This window comes from Nuphar pumila, chromosome 2 (assembly GCF_984573655.1).
Source record: "Nuphar pumila chromosome 2, dmNupPumi1.hap1.1, whole genome shotgun sequence".
Lineage (NCBI taxonomy): Eukaryota > Viridiplantae > Streptophyta > Magnoliopsida > Nymphaeales > Nymphaeaceae > Nuphar > Nuphar pumila.
In genome coordinates this window covers 117,201,432-117,220,194 of record NC_143250.1, presented here as the reverse complement: position 1 = coordinate 117,220,194, position 18,763 = coordinate 117,201,432, and the positions used below count along the sequence as shown (strand labels likewise).

Here is an 18,763-nt window from a genome sequence, read left to right as displayed (position 1 = left end):
AGGAATGGCAGGCTATATTCTTGGGGGGAAAAGCAAGATGTGGATCGCGTAATCTTGACCATTCAATCAGATTTATTTCATTCGGTCTATGCAGCTTGGCCGAAGCAGGACCACTCGTAGATTGGGTCGCAACTTCTGGGACTATTTATTTGATGGAGTGCCTCTAAACTCTCATCTGCGTCTTAACTTGTTTCCATTTCTGTATGACGATTCTCATCGTCTTTGTTTTCTGATCTAATATAAATTTTCTTCTTTCCCTCAAAAAAAAAAAAAAAGTGAATGGGAGAGATTTGAGATGTGCTACGGTTTGCATATTTCCTCTTCTAATCTGAGTGGTTTCTTCGTATATCCAAATTCATAAAGTTTCATCCAGCGTTACCGGAAACGCCATGTGATTGGAAAAGTGCCCTTTTTGGAAAAACACGTTTTGAAAAGTGCATTAAATTATTAAGAGTGTCAACGGGTTTGGTTTATCCATACCCGACCCAACATATTGCATAACCATAATAAAAAATATGGTTTTACTCATAATGGTCTGGTTTATGTAATTTTTATCGGATTCAAGTAGGATTTTTCTTATAGTAGACCTGATTAGACCCAGGTTCAGACCAGATACCATACTTGAAAATCTAATTCAAATTTGATTATACCTGAGTCCCAACCAAACCCGACCCGTTGACAACCCTACTTTATAAATGGGATGCACACTTCCCGGTTAACGGAGAAGCTGAGTTTTTTTTATGAGCTTAGACAGTTTTAGCCTTTAATAAAATTATATTTACCTGAACAAGTAAAAAGAAACTTTATTTTTTAAAAGAATAAAGTAGAAAGGGTTTGGGGTTTTCGATTCCCAAACCTACTCTCTTGCTCGCTCCTCTCTCTCCGGCGACCTTCAGCAAGCTCCGGCGACCTTCATGGGTGTTTTCAGGTACCTTATCTCTGTGTCTCTCTTTATCTCCCTCTCTCTCCCCCTCTTTCAGTTTCTCGCTCTCTCTGTCTCACTTTCTCCCGCTCTGACTCTCTCTGTCTGTCTCTCTCGCTCCCACTCTCTCTGTCTGTGTCTCACTTTCTCTCTCTTACTCCGACTCTCTCTGTCTCTCTCTGTCTGTCACTCTATCTCTAATTTTTAGAATGCTAAAATTCTTCCTTTACATATTGCATATACTGTCTTCAGGTACCTTCTCTCTCTCTCTCCGTCCCTCTCTCTCTCTCTCTGTCTCTAATTTTCAGACTGCTAAAATTCTTCCTTTACATATTGCATATACTGTCTTCAGGTACCTTCTCCCTCGCTTTCTCCCCCTCTCTCCGTCCCTCTCTCTCTGTCTCTAATTTTCAGAGTGCTAAAATTCTTCCTTTACATATTGCATATACTGTCTTCAGGTACCTTCTCCCTCGCTTTCTCCCCCGCTCTCCGTCTCTCGCTCTCTCTGTCTCACTCTCTCCCGCTCTGACTCTCTCTGTCTGTCTCTCTCGCTCCCACTCTCTCTCTATCTCTCGCACTGTCTCTGTCTCTCTGACTCTCTCTGTCTGTTACTCTGTCTCTAATTTTCAGAGTGCTAAAATTCTTCCTTTACATATTGCATATACCTTCTCCATTATTTATTTTTTCTTTTCCGTCTTTTTTTTTCAAATACTGAAACAAGGGTGACCACTTGAAACGTTTCGTTTACATTTCTCGTTAAGTTTTCCTTGGAGAGGTTTCAATAAGAAATGCAGGGTATGGTGTCGAAACAGAAATGAATGTTGAATCTCCATTTCCATTGGATGACATTTTTCTGTTTTTCTGTTTTTTTGGCTAAAATGTTGGTCTACTTCATGCTAGGTACTGATGCGGTAGTTCTGCTAGTGCTCTGATTAGGTCTTCATATTAGATCGTAAGAAATACTTAGTTGTATGGATCCTTTTCTTTTACTTTGGTTATTTTCTGCATTTTGAGATAAAATTCAGCAAATTTGGGAGTGTGTACAGTGCGTATAATGATGTTCTCTAAGCTGATTTGATGTTCTCCTATTATTTGAGAATTTGAATGCTCATAGCAATTATCATTTTTGCGTCTTGTCCGAATCTTATTCACTTCACTTTCCCTTACCAATCCTAGGCCGCTTCTCTTTTCGTTTCCGGCTTGATTCCTATGTCACTTCCAGTTTGCTTCTCTTCTCGCTTTCGAGATGATTCCCATTTCGCTTCTAATTCGTTCAACGCTTCCTGCTTCCTAAAATTTTAGAAGAGCCTCGCTTCTTGTTTTTGCTTCCCGAATCGCTTCTCGCTCCTGCTTCCTCAACGGACAACCTTGGTTTCATCCAAACAAGTTCATCCACAAATTAGGCACTTTGTTTACCAAATGGTGGTGGTATATTTGGTGGTAATAATAAAAACCTGATAATCAAACAAGGGTAGTTCACATTGACACATGATTCTTATAGATAGTTAATAAATGTAGAAAGAGAAGGAAATAACCATTATTTTAGTTATCCCATTAGCACATGGTTCTTATAGGTAGCTAAATTTGCACATGACAAGATTGCTAGTTTGAGTTATTTAGGTGTTATTGTGTCTGGTTCTAAAACGTGCATAAGAAAAATGACTCTGTAGGTTTTTATGCTAGTGGGTGACAAGTTCATAAATCACATAACATAAATTTTTCTTCGGTCAAATTCTTGTTTCTAAATCATTCTGAAAAAAATTGTCATGCCTTTTGAAAAGATAAAGCAATAGATATTAAAAAAAAACAAAGAAGATAGAAGATATAGGAGAACTAGTAAACATACTACAAGAAAAAAGTTGCAGAAATAGTAAACATTAAAAGGAAAAAGAAGAAGGAAGATGATGAAGAATGAAACATCTACACATAGACATATACAAAATATTAGAAGGCAGTGCTGGAAGCAAAAAATGATGAATATATCATTGATGTAGTATAGAGATATTTATCGAAAAATTAAAACAAAAAACAAAATGTCAGAAGATATGCGTGACTGAATTTGCCTCTTATAATGTAGATAATATATAATGAGATGACAATTTATCAGAGATAATTGTGATTTGTGATACTTGTGTTGTGCACATTCTTTGACGTTGTCTGTCTCTCGTGTTAAAATATGTGTACTCGTACACATATATGTATGTTGAAATATAATCCTTATATGTACAAGTATATATTTATATATATATAAAGATACGTATACATATATATATATATATACGTATCTCTATTTATATATATATATATAAATATATATATTTTCTCTTCCTAAAATACCCTCAAGAGTATTCTTGTAATTTGTCATTTTACGCATATTCCAATTGTAATATGCATGTAATTTTTCTTTTATTTTTTAGTTTCTTTTTTTATTATTTTTTTGTGGTTTGCGCCACCTAGGGAGGCTCCCCAAAGAGTCGTTGGGGAGCCCCCAACGGTCACAAATGTGACCGTTGGGGGCTCCCAACGACTCCTTTGGGAGCCCCCTATGTGGCTCCTCTCTTGTGTTATAAATAGGGGTCTCCCCCTTTGTATTCGACACTTCTTGGAGGAGCTTATGCTCCATTGTATAGGGTTTTTACCCTCTTCTTCTTATTTCTTCAATAATATTCAACTTATGACTTTAAGTCATATTTACCCCTTTTATGGGTTTATGTATTAGCACATGATGTGCTTGTGTTGTTCCCTTGAGTGGGTATATTCGCACTTAATGTGCATGTGTATGGGTTCATTATCGAACCTAAAGTATTCAAAGCCACTTTCTAACATGGTATCAGAGCAAGGTTGAGATCGAGTTGCTCTTTGGTGCATCGGGAAGCGTGGTATTCAAGAAGTTCTTAAAGAAAAATGGTGAAGTATTCATTTCTCTCTCTTTTCTTCCTTAAAGTTATTCGGTATGCATTCTATCTCTTTAAGTATTGTATGAAGAATTTAATATGTTCTTTTTTTTATGTGTACTCTTTGTCATTATGTCTTTTTATAAAAATTTGAGTTACTTGATACTCTATTGAATCTTTTTCGTATACATACTTTTTCGTATGTTTTTCTTTGAAAATTTTTAAAATGATAACTTGTTTGGCGAAAAATTAGATATATGATTGCTCAAAACTTAATGGGTCGGTAAAAATTTATGACCATGGAAGCCTTGAATTTATATTTTAAACCTAACTTTGTTTATAAGAATACCTTTTATATATGGTAAGTCATTAAAGAAAGGTATGTTAAGATTAAAATGTTTGTGAGATGTAGTTTTTCGAAAAATTCTTGGCATATATGAAAAATTCCTCAATAAGTTTTGATTCACTTACCTAATGTGTCCTTTTTATATGAGCAACATTTAATTAAGAAAGTTTTTTTTTTCGGTTGAATTAAGTTTTAAAATAGTCTTATGGAATATGGTGATTTTCTTTGCATCTTTATACTCTTAAAAGATTTTTCAATTTGATTTAAAGAGCTTGTCTCATTATAAAATTTATGGTCTTCACTAATGTTTGTTGCGTACTTATTACATTAGAAGTTGGTAATAATCTATTAAGTCATGTTTTTTGATAAAACTTAAGAGCTTTTGAATTTTTCCTCAATAAATGTTTAATTTTATAGATTTATGCCATAGTACAATCTTACTTTATCATAAGGTTTTTTAACAAATATATTATTCTTCTTTGTTGGGATTTCTCTCACTTTAGTGGAGTTTCCCACTTCTTTGGGAATTTTGTGTGTTTTTTTGAAGCTCTCTTTAAGGAGCATTTCGGTCCTTATAATCTTATTGTGAGTATATACTCTTTTATGAAGATTTCATAGTTGTTGTGAGAAGATTGTTTGTGAGTATCTTTTCCCTTGCATAATATCCTTCGAAGATTCATTAATACTTGTAACCCTTTGTGGATCTTTTGAGATTGGTTGTGAGCATCATTTTTTAAGTTACAATAGTGGATTTCATAAGATTTTCAAACTTCACCATCTTTATGAATGCCTATATTGGCCTAAGTTTGTTATTTGCTCATTCAAGATTATTGTCATTTAAAAATCTTGCATTGCATAAAAGTGCATCTATTATCATTTGGTGTGCATTTAATTGCACTTTATATCTATCATAGTTGATGCTTGTTTTTGACTTTTTGATTATTCCATATCGGATCTTACGCATGATGTTGCTTAATATTTCATAATTGTGTTAGTTGCATAATAAGTCTTTTTTGTATAAATGACTTCTTTTGAAGATTAAGCATAATTCGTGTTTATGCAAAATTGTTGTTATAAAGCATATTGTTGTGATTAATTATGTTGGACCTTTGAATCGGCCCTCTTTGTAAAATCACATATTTGGAAAATGTTTTCCCTAAGAGTTCATTGCCTTTTATGGCATTTTATCTTCTATCCATCACATGTTATATGATGCATCAATCCTTTTTTATGGCCTTATTATTATATTAGAGATGATTGTTGAGGTGAGTTATGGGCACCTTGTGTTATGTCATTTTAGATTGTCCACTTGCCATATTATAGATGGTGATTGAGGTGAGTTATGGGCACCTTGGGACTCTAGAATGATTTGGTATATGATCTCTAATTATGAGTGTGTTACTCGTTTGTTTTTGTCCATTGATTTTATGGATGCTCTTATTTATATATAAATGTGATAGATATATGATGTTTGAAACCTTAAATGTTTTAAGGTATATTAAAATCAAGGTTTTGGGGATTATTGCCCAACCTTTTATTGTTTATGAATCTTGTGAGTGCATTTGCACATTTATGTTTTGTGCTTTTGTGCACAAGTGTTCTTGGTGTGTGTATTTATTCCAAAATGATATTGTTATGGGTATTCTTTTTGAAGAATATTATTTCAAGGTTTTATTTATATGTTTTTCATTACAAGTTTTATTGCATCAAAAGTCTTCTCCTTTTATGCCCCTTATCTAAGTGTCATCATATATAGACAAGAATTTTATTACACCTTCGTGTGTTGGTAGCCTTTTGTTGGTTTTTTTTGTTCTCTTGGTCTAGTAGCTGAACACACTTGTCTTGAGTGTTATTATATGTAGACAAGGCACGTTGATTCACACCATGGTGTGTGATTTTAGCCTATGTTGGCATTTGTGTCCTTGTTCTAGTCGCTGAGATGTATGCCCATGGTTGGCTTCTTTCACTCATTTCAAGTGCCATCTTATGTAGACAAGAGACGTATTGTGTTTTAGCCCATGGTTGGCTTGATACTCTTGATCTAGTAGCTGAACATACTTGGTCTTGAGTGTATTTTTACGTAGACAAGAGATGCTTTTGGTCCATGTTGGTGGGTATTCTCTTGTTTTTGTCGTTGATGCACTCATTTCAAGTATTATTACATGTAGACAAGATGTTCTTTGTCTCACCTTTGTTTGTGTCTTTGGCCTTTAATGACATTATATTTATTCTTGATCTAGTAGCTTATACACTTGATTTATGGGTTTTTGGAGGACTAATGAGGTAGTTGCTTGTAATGGATGAACTATTGTTGAAATTTATGAAATTTCATTCATATGTCGCTTTCTTTTAGATACAAGTGAATCATATATTTGATATGCATATTTTAAAATCAAATTGATATTTTTGGCCACTTTTGTATTTGATATGAAAAATGAGTTTTTTGTCATTTGAGTGAGATTTTTCTAAATGTATAAGATTCTCTACTCAAATAACACTCATTATTTTGCCTCCTAAATGGATTTAATACCTTTTGAACTCTTGTGTTCATTTTGTCTAAAGTATGCTTGGAGACTTCGTTTCTCTTGTTTGGCACTTCATTACATGTTTGGAGCATGCTCATTAATGATTCCTTTAAGTATTAATTCATTTCATGATAGTATATGCATATGCTCTTTATGGCTTTTTAGGCTCTCATTCAATAAAGCATATGTAACTTATGCCTCTTCGTAGGCTTACTGTGGTGTCCCTTAGGGGACCATTGTGTTATTCCCCATTATGGGGTTATGGTTGTCCAATGTTGGACCTTATGAATGCATTATGCATTCTTGCAATTCATTTCCGCATAATTTGCTTCCGCTCACTCTTTAACATGATGTATGATTTTGAAACTTTGGTTTTCTAAATTTACTTTTCATGCTAAAATAAGTATCCTATCATGTGCTTCAAATTTCTATGCATAAGTTATATTTTTGCACCATTGTTTTGCGAATGTGTCATCCGATATGGTTTCAATTAATCTTGTTAGAAATGTTCTATTTGAGTAAAGTGCAAAGATATGTTTTACTTGTTTCCTTGTTGTTATTCCACATGATCTTGGAGATAGGATAAAAGGAAGTACCCCGGATGGATCGGGACATATGTTCACCATTAGAAGGCAATTGGAAGAAGGCATTTACAAGTTTCAATAGCATCCTTACGAAAGCCTCTTGGAGTCTTGCGTCTTTTTTCAATCTTTTCGTTTCCCCGCAAAGATTGAGGGGGGGTGTTAAAATATGTTGAAATATAATCCTTATATGTACAAGTATATATTTATATATATATATATAAAGATACGTATACATATATATATATATAAATATAGATATTTTCTCTTCCTAAAATACCCTCAAGGGTATTCTTGTAATTTGTCATTTTACGCATATTCCAATTGGAATATGCATGTAATTTTTCTTTTATTTTTTAGTTTCTTTTTTTATTATTTTTTGTGGTTTGCGCCACCTAGGGAGGCTCCCCAAAGAGTCGTTGGGGAGCCCCCAACGGTCACAAATGTGACCGTTGGGGGCTCCCAACGACTCCTTTGGGAGCCCCCTATGTGGCTCCTCTCTTGTGTTATAAATAGGGGTCTCTCCCTTTGTATTCGACACTTCTTGGAGGAGCTTATGCTCCATTGTATAGGGTTTTTACCCTCTTCTTCTTATTTCTTCAATAATATTCAACTTATGACTTTAAGTCATACTTACCCCTTTTATGGGTTTATGTATTAGCACATGATGTGCTTGTGTTGTTCCCTTGAGTGGGTATATTCGCACTTAATGTGCATGTGTATGGGTTCATTATCGAACCTAAAGTATTCAAAGTCACTTTCTAACACCTCGTTCATATATATCACATGCATTGACTCCACTAGTAAAATTATAAACAACAAGGCTTAATGCTGTTAATGATCCATATGATCATTTGACATAAATGAGATGATCTTTCTTTTTAGAAATAAGTTTGAAATAAATATGACACAAGCTAGGTAATGCATTTTGATCTTTGGGTTTTCTTTATTCCTTTTTTTTTTCTTCAGGTCAATTATCACACTTCCTTTGTTCAACAAACTTTCAACTTGAGTTTGGAGTATACCACCATAAAGGGTTTATCGGTCAATAATGCAAATTCATAACTTACATGACCAAAAAAAGATTGAGTTAATTAATGTAACAACTAAACTTAATCACCAGAAAGTCTGCACCCAGTCATATGTAAAACTTCAAACTTCAATTGCTCAACAACTTAATTAATACCCTTCACAATAAGGTATAAGAACCATCAAAGGACAACACTCATCAATATGCGACATTCCACTTAAAGAAATAAAAGTGTAATCAAAATAAGAGGAAGAAACAAAAAAATAATCAACTAAAGCGGCTTCTCCCCAGAATCACCAATTCGATCAGCTCCAGATAGCCAAATTATAGAAGAAATCAATATATGAAACTTGATAAACGTTAAACATTACAAGCCCCACTCCCCCAATATAAAAAGGAAATATAAGTATAAGCACAAGTTATATAGATAACATTATAATGTTTAGCTGCTCTAAAAAGCTATACTTAGAGCTCAAATAGTCACAACTCATCTAAATAAATAACAAGAAAACCTCAATCAATAGCCAACAATCTAACAAATATCAAATTTAAAGCCTGCCCATTTAGGTACCCAACATCAAAGAAATTCAAGATTCTAGAATCCCAGTTGTTATGATCCTTCCGATTGATTATTAACATAAAATGATTCTACAAGAACAAACAATTTCAAGATTGAACTCACAAAATCCATTTAAACACACAATAGAGAGAGTGTTCAGACTTTATAAAAACTAGTGCACAATTCCTATGCTGCAAAAAAAAAGAAAGAAAAGAAGGGGAGTTTTACCATAGAGGTTGTACTTTAGCACACCATTTCATGGGCATCTTCTACTGTTCGAGTAAAGGGAAGGCGAATCGTAGAAGCGTAATAGAGGAGACGAGATGTGCCTCCTTGCACACCGACAATCCACCCGATAGGCCGAGTTGTGATAGAGTCAAACATTGGGGGTACTCGTTTCACCCTATAAAGTGTGAGACAAACCCTTCTCTTTCTTATAAAATAGAGTATCTTTCCCAACGTGTGGTGAGGCGAACACCCCATGAGAAAGGGTATATGAGACCCAACACATTTCAGGCGAAACAACTAGTTTTATGTGAAAGTGGTGTTAGAGAGCCTACGCAAATGTGACCCATTTGTGTGATTGGTGTTTCATAAACGGGATCAAAAACTTGTTTAAAAACAAAATGAGTCATGTAGTTCTTTTAATTGTTGAAGGCCTTCTTAGCTATGAAGACCGTAACTAGGTAGCTAAATTTGCACATGACAATAATGCAAGATTGTTAGTTTGAGTTATTTAGGTGTTGTTGTTAAGCAGATAAACCATTGTTCTATATTTTTTCATAGAGAAAGCATCTTAGTATATAACTGGTATCAGATTATCAGGAAAGAGTTGATGTTGGTTTATTTGGGTATAATATGCAGCTCAAGGTTCAACCCATTGATCTTATGCTCAAAGCACAGATGAACTCCCCATCACAAAAAAACTAGAAGGTGGCAGGGACCAAATCTTAGATGGACTGCATTCAATATGAGAGAATCAGTGAGCACACCTAGTAGAGATATCACCAATAAAAAAGAGAAGCTAGCCAATGATTATCTAACAATTAGATCCCCAGGTTATGTTCCAATGAGTGTGCTAGAAATAGCAGAACTCTTTCACTTAGAGAGATGGAACATCAACTACTTATTTTCTGAATCACCAAGAAAATGCGTTTTATGGAGTGGTAGCCACATGCGTAAATCTACTCACTAGCTATCATGGGAAGAGGTTTGCAAACCTAAACTAGAAGGCGGTTTAGTTATTAGGCAGCTGACTCATGTTAATTGAGCATTATTAGCTAAGCTTTTCTGGATGCCAGTCTCTGGTGTGTCTAACCCTTGGACTCAGTGTGTATTAAGTACCTTTAAAAGGAGTTGACATGGTTTAAATCATAGTCATAAATATCGGTATCGGCTATATCTCGGGAGGCTAGGGTTGGTCACTTCTCCTTGATAGCATTGCTTGAGGATTCGCTTAATCTGAACAGATATAATGAGATTCACTTTGTTATGTTGCATGATATGTTAGACAGTGAATCATAGGACCAATGCAGATGTTTAGCAAAAATGTGCAACTTCCTTCCTACATCGTAAGTTCAATTAATGGTAATCCAAGAGATCTTACTCAACCAGATGTTCTGGTGTCTGATCTCTCTTCCCAATTTACTACCAAAGCTGCTTGGAATATTATTCGTCAGTCAGGCTCACACCTTCCTATTTTCAAGTTTATATGGACCAAAAGTCATTCCCCAAGGGCAGCTTTGACACTTAGGTGGGCTACTGCTAATAAACTTATGACTCAACAGCGACTGCAGCATTTGGGTGTCTCATTAGCCAATATGTGTGTTTTATGTAGAAGGAATGAAGAAACATGTGATCACATTTTCATTTCATGCAGTACAGTTATCCCTACATGGAAACAAATTATCTTCATTTTTGGTAAAGGGGGACTTCCTGAAGCAGATATCTGTTCTGCCCTTCTTCGTTGGTACTGGTAGGGGGCTGCCTAACCCCAGCTTGTTTATCTAAAAAAACAATAGAAAATGCGAGGAATTAGAAAACAATTCATCCTTCAACAAAAGGGGCAAAAGCTCACAAAAACACGGTCAATACACAGAGGCATCAGTTGATTCCAATCAAACCAATGTTTTCCTCACCTGCACCAAAAATCTCTAGATTTATTGAAGCATAGGTTGGTCCATAATATCATGCTTAGACTACCCTCATTTCCACTTCTTCAAGAAATTAAACACAACAACAAAAAAAAAATCAAGATTCTTAATAGAGAGAAGTGCCTAGATGAATAGATCTTAAACTAAACCTAACACCATCATCCTTTGGCGAAAATTTCCCCTCAAGAAACCCAAAACCACATCAAAGAAACCCTAAATCAAATGAAGCAACCCTAAACCCTAACTACCAACTTTGCCCCATTTTCTCAATCCATTACTACTGAAAGAAACCCATGCAAAAGGGAGTGAGAGGGGGGGGGGACTATACCTGTTCGGCTGTTGACTATCATTCTTCTTCTTCTTTTAGAGAGAGAGGAGAGAAATATATAGAGAGTGATAGAGAGACAGAGAGTATTGGAATGCCAAAATCGTCCTCTGTAGCAAATGGATGCCAGAAAAATGGGCGGATGAGGGAGGAGGGGGGAAGGTGGTTCGACCGCGACAAACCAGGTTTTGACAAAAAAACAAGATGAGGTTGAGTCATTTTTGCAAAACCGAGTTTAAACTCAGTTTTGTAAAAACCTGGTTTTATCAAAATCGGGTTTGACTGACACCCAAACGGGTTACCAAACCCAGTTTTAAACATCAAAACAGGTTAGCACCCAAAACCTAGTTTGTAACCAGGTTCTGGGTGTCCACCCAACCACATAAGTTTTAAAGAAAACCAGGTTTATGAGAAACCTGACCGAGTTTTCCCTCTTGTCATCCAAACACATCCTAAGTCCTGATTTGGGTTTTTGATTTATAAGCAATAGATTTGACCAGATTCGAATTGCACCTTATTTTCACAGAGTAAAACTTGACCTGGAGGGCTAGGAGATTCAAACCCTAGACCCCTGGCGATGACGATGTGACTTAACGATCCAGATATCTCATTCAATCCCTTTGAGTAAGTTTTTCAACATTTTTACAGCTCTAACAACCCTAAAGAACATACACACTAATATTAGATACTTTCTATTTCAACAAGTCAACTTAATACCAGCTTTGATTTGATCCATTTGTCTGCATTGAAAAGTTAGTTTATATCAGGCCTTTGTTTTTCTTTCATTCTCTGTATCTAATTTGCATTCAAACTTTCCGGAAGAAAATATATTTGAATTTCCTAATGTTTAAATGCTTGAACAACAAAGTCAATAAACAATGAATTAATGAAAGAAAATAACATGTTCATGGATTATAAGAATTCATGGATTATAAGAAAAGATAGATGAAAACTTTGAGGTATGAAGATAATTCAAACAGATTTAGATGTCTTTATCACATTGAAGAATTCAGCATAACTGTTTTCATTTTTACCTCGTCTGACATAAAGACGATTTTACTTGATTAAACAATCTTAAAAAAATCAGATATCAACATAAATCCACTTAGCATGGCTAAACATGTCTTTATCACATTGAAGAATTCAGCATAACTGTTTTCATTTTTACCTCATCTGACATAAAGACAATTTTACTTGATTAAACAATCTTAAAAAAATCTGATATCTACATAAATCCACTCAACATGGCTAAACACATGGGCCTGTTGTAATGAAATGGTGGTCTTCAACAAATGCACGAATAACTCACAAACAAGTGTCTATTGGAGATACTACAAGCATGACCCCTGAAAGGGTATAAAAGGAAGAATACTTGAAAAATAAATAATACTTTATTCATGCACAAAATGCTTAAGAAGCATAGTTATTTACATTAAAGGGGTTCACCCCTATATATACAAAAAAGTGGAAGAGAGAGTTGAGCTCTCCAAAAGAGTTGTTGGACTCTAGTCCAACGACTCTTATTATAGCGGTTGGACTAGAGTCCAACAACTATTATTATAGTTGTTGGACTACAGTCCAACAACTATTTGCACAGTCAAGTTCCAACAAGAACTTGATTGGATCAAATATCTAGTTTCTATTGAACTAGATGCTAAAAAAGAAAATAAAGGAAAATAGAAAAAAAATAATAAAAAGAAAAATATAATAATATTAAATAATATATATGTATTACAATTTACATTTTAACACTCTCCCTCAAACTTACGGTACAATGAGCGAAAGTTTGTCTAAGAGGAAGTGAGATCTGGGAGCAAACAGAGGCTTGGTGGAGAAGTCTGCTAATTGATATTCTGATGTAACATATGACAGATCAATGGTTCTATGTAAGTATTCCTCTCTGACATAGTGACAATCCATCTCAATGTGTTTAGTGCGCTCATGGAATGTCCGGTTGCTTGCAATGTAGATCACACTTTTGTTGTCACAACATATCTTTGAAGCTTGCGTTGCTTTAGCTCTCTTATCCGCTAGCAATCGTCTGAGCCAAACAAACTCCATAGTGGTGGTTGCCATGACTCTGTATTCAGCTTCGGTGGAGGAAAGATAGACCTTCTGCTGCTTCTTGCACCTCCACGAAATTAAAGCTTCACCTAGGAACACACAAAAACTAGTAGTTGAGTCCTTATTATTGGGATAACCTCCCCAGTCAGCATCAATATATGCAATTAAATTTAATGAATATGAAGCAGACAAGAAGAGTCCTCGTGAAAGAGAGGATTTTAAGTATCTAATACTACGCAAAATTGCTCCCATATGCACAGAGGTGAGAGCATACTGAAACTGATTGGTTGTATGAACCACATGAGCTATATCTGGCCTAGTAATGAAAAGATAAGAAAGAACTCCAATAAGCTGTATGTAAGAAGTAGGATCATCAAGAAGTTCTCCATCATCAATTTTCATTTTAACATTGACAACTTTTGGAGTGTCCACTTTCTTATCATCTGTAATTCCAGACTTGAAAACAATATCAAAAGCAAATTTAGATTGAGATATCAAATACCCCGAGGGGAATAAGCAACTTCAATGCCTAAAAAATATCTTAATAAACCTAAGTCAGTAATTTCAAAGTGAGTTTTAAGAAGAGATTTGATATTTGCAACTCCCTGTTTGTCGCCTCTGGTGATGATCATATCATCCACATAGAGAAGAAGAATAATGATGCTTGCATTAAATTTCTTAACAAACAAAGCAATGTCAGTTAAACAAGGTTGAAAACCAATATCAAGCATAACATGATTAAATTGGTCATACCAGGCTTTTGGAGCCTGTTTAAGACCATAAAGAGCTTTTTGTAGACGAAGAGCTTTACTCTTAAGGATACTAATACCAGGTGGGGCTTCCATTTATACTTCTTCAACGAGATTCCCATTCAAGAAAGCATTTTTGACATCCAATTGAAAGATAGGTCACGTTCTAATAGAGGCCAAGGCTATTAAAGTTCTAACAATGGTCATACGGGCTACAAAAGCAAATGTTTCTTCATAATCGATTTCATACTCTTGAGCATATCCTTTTGCCACTAAACGACCCTTATACCTTTCCAGGGTCCCATCACTTTTGGTTTTGACTTTGTATACCCACCTATAACCTATAGGTTTCTTACCTGGAGGGATATCTTGGATCATCAAGTGTTGGCCTTTTCTAGTGCATCCAATTCTATTTTCATGACTTCTATCCATTCTATATGATTTTTGGCTTGAGAATAGGATGATGGTTTAACATATGATTGTATTAATGTAATGACTGCCCTATATGCGGGTGAAAAAGATTCATAAGACACCAATTTTTCAGGAGGTCTAGAGATTCTAGACGTTCTTCTGGGTGAAACTTCGGAGTATTTTTGTAATGCACATGGAAGATTTTGCTCTCTACGTCTTGAATATTGTAGACTAACATCCCTATGGATTGGCTCTTCATTATCATCATTTTCAATAACAATAGGACTTTGATCATTGTCAAGGTCACATCCAATATCACATTCATTGGATTTTGAAGTTGGATCAATTAAAAACGAGTATTCAGTGACATCCTTGGATTTTTCAAATTTAAAGAAGCTTTCTTTTTTCAAAAAGGATACATTTCTTGACACATATAATTTGTCATTTTGAAAATCGAAACACCTGTAGCCTTTTTGATTATCAACATATCCTAAAAAGGCACATGGGATTGCACGAGGAGAGAGTTTGTCATTTTTGTTGGTGAAAAAAAACATTTGCATCCAAAGACTCTTAATCTAGAATAATCTGGAGTTAAATTAACAAGTTTTTCTATTGGAGTTGTATTCTATAATGAGGAAGATGACATCCTATTGATGAGGTAGGTGGCAGTTAGGACCGCTTCAACCCAAAAACTTTTTGAAACATGATTTGTAATTAACAAGGTCCTAATAGTTTCCATAATGTGCCGATGTTTGCGTTCGGCTAGGCCATTCTACTGTGGAGTGTGTGGACATGATCTTTGATGCGTAATACTATGTAAATTGAGATAGTCTTTGAATTCTTTGGATATAAACTCTCTCCCTGAATCGGTGTGAAAAACAGAAATATCATTTTGAAATTTATTTTTAATCATTTTATGAAATATTTGGAAATTAGCAAAGACTTCAGATTTATGTTTAAGAAAATAAATCTAAGTATGTCTAGAAAAGTCATCAACAAAAATGACATAATATGTATAACCACCTTTAGATATAACTGGTGCGGGGCCCCAAACATCCGAATGTATTAACTCAAGTGGTCGTGAGGAAACAAAAGTTCTACTAAGAAATGATAACCTTTTCATTTGCCAAGAATGTAGTCTTTACAAGAAAAATTTTCAGAATTACAATTTTTTTTCAAACTTGAAAAATATTGAATTTTAGATATATGAGGATGGCCAAGTCTTTTGTGCCATAAATCCAATTCTAATTTTTGAACATTATAACAAAATGCATTCTTGGGTAATTCCAAAAAGTCTATGTAATAGAGTCCTCTTTCTCTATGACCTTCCCCAATCAGCTTCCCTTACTGACGATCCTGTACCCAACAACCATGAGAAGAGAAGGAGATATTACATCTATAGTCAGATATTTGCGAGACAGATAAGAGGTTCAAATTAAGTTTAGGGATATATCTAACTTCTGGGATAATTTTTTTTTTTGGATTTTGAAGATTTTCAAAACATTCTATTCCTTTTACTTCAAGAGATGTGCCATCGGCTGTAAAAACGTTTGACACACTTGAGTTATTTTTAAGACATTCAGATAGACTATTAACATTTGGGGTCATGTGAAAAGAAGCACCAAAATCTAAAAGCCAAGTAAAGTTACCTGGACCGAAGAAAGATGCAACTGCCGCTCCGGTTGAGGCTTCGATTGAGGAGGATACCCATTTGAGAAGAGGTTGAAGGATTTCCATCAGTTGAGCTATAGATACAGGTGCATGTTGATTTTTTGACTCGGATTCAACAGCTGCAACTCTTTTTTTTTTCTCTTCTTTTTAACTTTGGATATTGAGGCCTATAGTGCCCCGGTTCATGACAATGATGACAAATGATTTTTCTTTTATCAAAGTCACCGTTTTGCCTTCCAAAATGAGGCGGCTTGTAAGTACGAATATGATTCCTCGGTCTAGACACAGCTAAAACTGAGTCATCATGTAATGAAATGGTGGTCTTCAACAAATGCACGAATAACTCATAGACAAGTATCTATTGGAGACACTACAAGCATGACCCTTGAAAGGGTATAAAAGGAAGAACACTTGAAAAATAAATAATACTTTATTCATGCACAAAATGCTTAAGAAGCATAATTATTTACATTGAAGGGGTTCACCCCTATATATACAAAAAAGTGGAAGAGAGAGGAGATCTCATTTTGAGCTCTCCAAAAGAGACGTTGGACTCTAGTCCAACGACTCTTATTATAGCTGTTGGACTACAGTCCAACAACTATTTGCACAGTCAAGTTCCAACAGGAACTTGACTGGATCAAATATCTAGTTTCTATTGAACTAGATGCTAAAAAAGAAAATAAAGGAAAATAAAAAAAATAATAAAAAGAAAAAATAATAATATTAAATAATATATATGTATTATAGTTTACATTTTAACAGTTGTTTCATTCCCATGGAAAGGAGCACCTTTTCATGAGAATTTGCATGTCTTCGTAAAAAATCCTGCGAGCATGTCCTTTAAATGAAAGTTCTTTTATATAGAAAGAGGTATGAAGGACTTTTCATGTGAAAGAGAAAGGTGGTAGAAAAAACTGCAGCCCATTTGTGCTAGCATGACACTTTTAGATAATTCCACCTTTATGCCTAGATATCTGCTTCATCTATGATGGAAAAGGGAGAGAAAGTGATTTCAGTTTCCATAAAACTTACATGAAGTAAACGAGTATAAATTACTTTTAGGGTATGTTTGGTTGCATTCAAATGTGATTTGGAATCTCATGCAAATGAGAGAAGGAATCTCATTTGCACAACTAACCAAACATGTGATTTGAGATCTCACGCAAATGAGAGAAGGATTTTCATTTGCACGGATAACTAAACATGTGATTTGGAATCTCATGCAAATAAGAAACTTAATGTTATTTGAAATCACATTTGAAGTGACTCATGATTCCAAATCACATGGTGGAATATGTGATTTGAAATCATGACTTCAAATCACATTTAATTCCATCTCACGTGATTCCAAATGACATGAGATGCAACAAACATACCCTTAATCCTTTAATTTGCGTCTAATGCCAATGTATAACTTGAACTCACAGAAAGCTGTTAGATCCGTTACATTGTATTTGGCCTACCGAGGAAAGCAATGGAGTATTTAATCAACCAACAAAGAAACCTATGACACCTAACACAAAGTTGTCATGTCTTGAATTCATGCGAGAGTATCTTAATCTATGTACCATAACATAATTTGATGAGAAAGAAAGAAGATGACGGCCAAGACTAAAGGTGAACTTCTCTAACTTAAGGCGAATCATGCAACGAGTAACATAATTAGTCACTTCCACAAGTTCTATAATGACCTTAAAGAGAGTTTTTAAGATCAAAGAGCTAAGGATGATTGTCATTGTTCAAATTAGCCTCCTAGTTATAGTCTTCATAGCTAAGAAGGCCTTCAACAATTAAAGGAACTGTATTACTTATTTTTTGTTTAAACGAGAGTTGTCAGAAGCTTCTTAGATAGGTGGGAAGCCCGCTTCCCGAAAACTCGCTTTGGAATCACGATACTCCTCGCTTTCGAAACTTGATGAGAACCTCAATTCCCCCATGCTTCTCCTATGGTTTCCACACGCTTCATCTATTCATCTTATATGTTCTCTTACTCAACTTTTCATGTTTTTTATGTGTTTTCTCTCACTCTCACTAACTTCCATGTGCTTTCTCTAAATTGGTAGTCATCATTTTTATATTTGTCAAAAAATTAATTCTTACACAAAAAAATCATGAAATTTAATATTAATCACTTTTATTTTAGTTTTTATTTGTGTTTCATTTTGATTATCATTCAATTCTTATATTTCATTTTTTTATGCCTCGCTTCTCGCTTCCTATACATTTTAAAATGTATCGCTTCTTGCTTCCGCTTCCCGTATCGTTTTACACTTCCGCTTCTTAGTTTGACAACCTTGGTTTAAACCAAGTTTCTGACTCCGTTTATGAAACACCAATCGTGCAAATAGGACTCCACCTTTGGGAAGGCCATCTGACACTACTTTCACACAAAACTGGCTGTTTTTGCCTGAAATGTGGTGGACCCCATATATCCTTTCTCACGGGGCGTTTGCCTCACCGCCCATTGGGAAAGATACCTTTTTTCATAGGAAAGATAGGATATGTTTCTCGCTTTTCAGGGGTGAAATGA

General features: G+C 34.9%; 1 protein-coding gene across 2 annotated transcripts in view; it reads left to right on the top strand.

Moving 5' to 3' along the window:
• Positions 1-828: 828 nt before the first annotated feature.
• LOC149846876 (TATA-binding related factor (TRF) of subunit 20 of Mediator complex) overlaps positions 829-18,763 on the top strand; it is a 39,985-nt gene continuing 22,050 nt past the window's right edge. For both annotated transcript variants that reach the window (XM_089998186.1, XM_089998187.1), the window contains exon 1: positions 829-928. In XM_089998186.1, the coding sequence (XP_089854312.1) occupies positions 915-928 (14 nt within the window). In that variant the 5' untranslated portion in view covers positions 829-914. The remainder of the gene's footprint in view (positions 929-18,763) is intronic.